General features: G+C 68.0%; 1 protein-coding gene across 1 annotated transcript in view; it reads right to left on the minus strand.

The window, feature by feature from the left end:
* Positions 1–668, minus strand: part of ITPR1 (inositol 1,4,5-trisphosphate receptor, type 1) — an 83,864-nt gene that overhangs the window by 42,891 nt on the left and 40,305 nt on the right. Inside the window, exon 17 of the mRNA XM_012732094.1 lies at positions 246–593. Coding sequence (XP_012587548.1) covers positions 246–593 — 348 coding nt within the window. The remainder of the gene's footprint in view (positions 1–245; positions 594–668) is intronic.

Raw genomic sequence — 668 nt, forward strand, 5'->3', positions numbered from 1 at the left:
GGGCAGACACACACCAAAGCAAGGCCCCGCTGGCCAGTCTGCAGCGAGGGGCGCAGGGCCTCCCTCCGCGCGGACGCCAGGCCGAGGCGGGCGCCGCTCACCTGGGCTCGCGGTTCTTGCGCACCAGGCTGACGAAGGTGTCGATCTCGGCGGCGGTGATGTGCTTCTCCAGCAGCTTGCGGTTGTTGTGCAGCAGCGCAGTGATGGTGTCCTCCGCCAGCACGTCGTAGCCGATCTGCTTCTGCATGAAGCCGAACTGCTTGGCTATGTACTCCTGGCGGGCGCACGCGGCAGGGGCCTCGCAGGACCGCGAGGCTCCGGCTGACGCTCGGCGAGCACAGGGCTGTGTCCGAGCGGGCCCTGGCCCAGGGAGCCCGAGAGGGGCCTGCCGGCCCTCACCTTTGCTGTCCTCCCCTTTCGCCATCTTGCTGACGGGGAAGATGGTGGTCACGTGCACACAGTCCAGGATGGCCAGGAGGATTTTGGTTAACCGAAGGAGGTCGGAGAAGCTGTAGAAGCCGAAGTAGATGAGATTCCTGGCCAAGTTGACCACCTGCGTGTCCAGGGAGGAGACCGCGCGTGAGGCCTTCCGCCTGGCCGGCCCGGACGGCTGACCCGGCCTTCCTGTCGGTCACTCGGCGAAGACGCCGCCCGCGGCCTCGCGGCCG

This window comes from Condylura cristata, unplaced genomic scaffold (assembly GCF_000260355.1).
Source record: "Condylura cristata isolate star-nosed mole 26May11 unplaced genomic scaffold, ConCri1.0 scaffold00033, whole genome shotgun sequence".
Taxonomy (NCBI): Eukaryota; Metazoa; Chordata; class Mammalia; order Eulipotyphla; family Talpidae; genus Condylura; species Condylura cristata.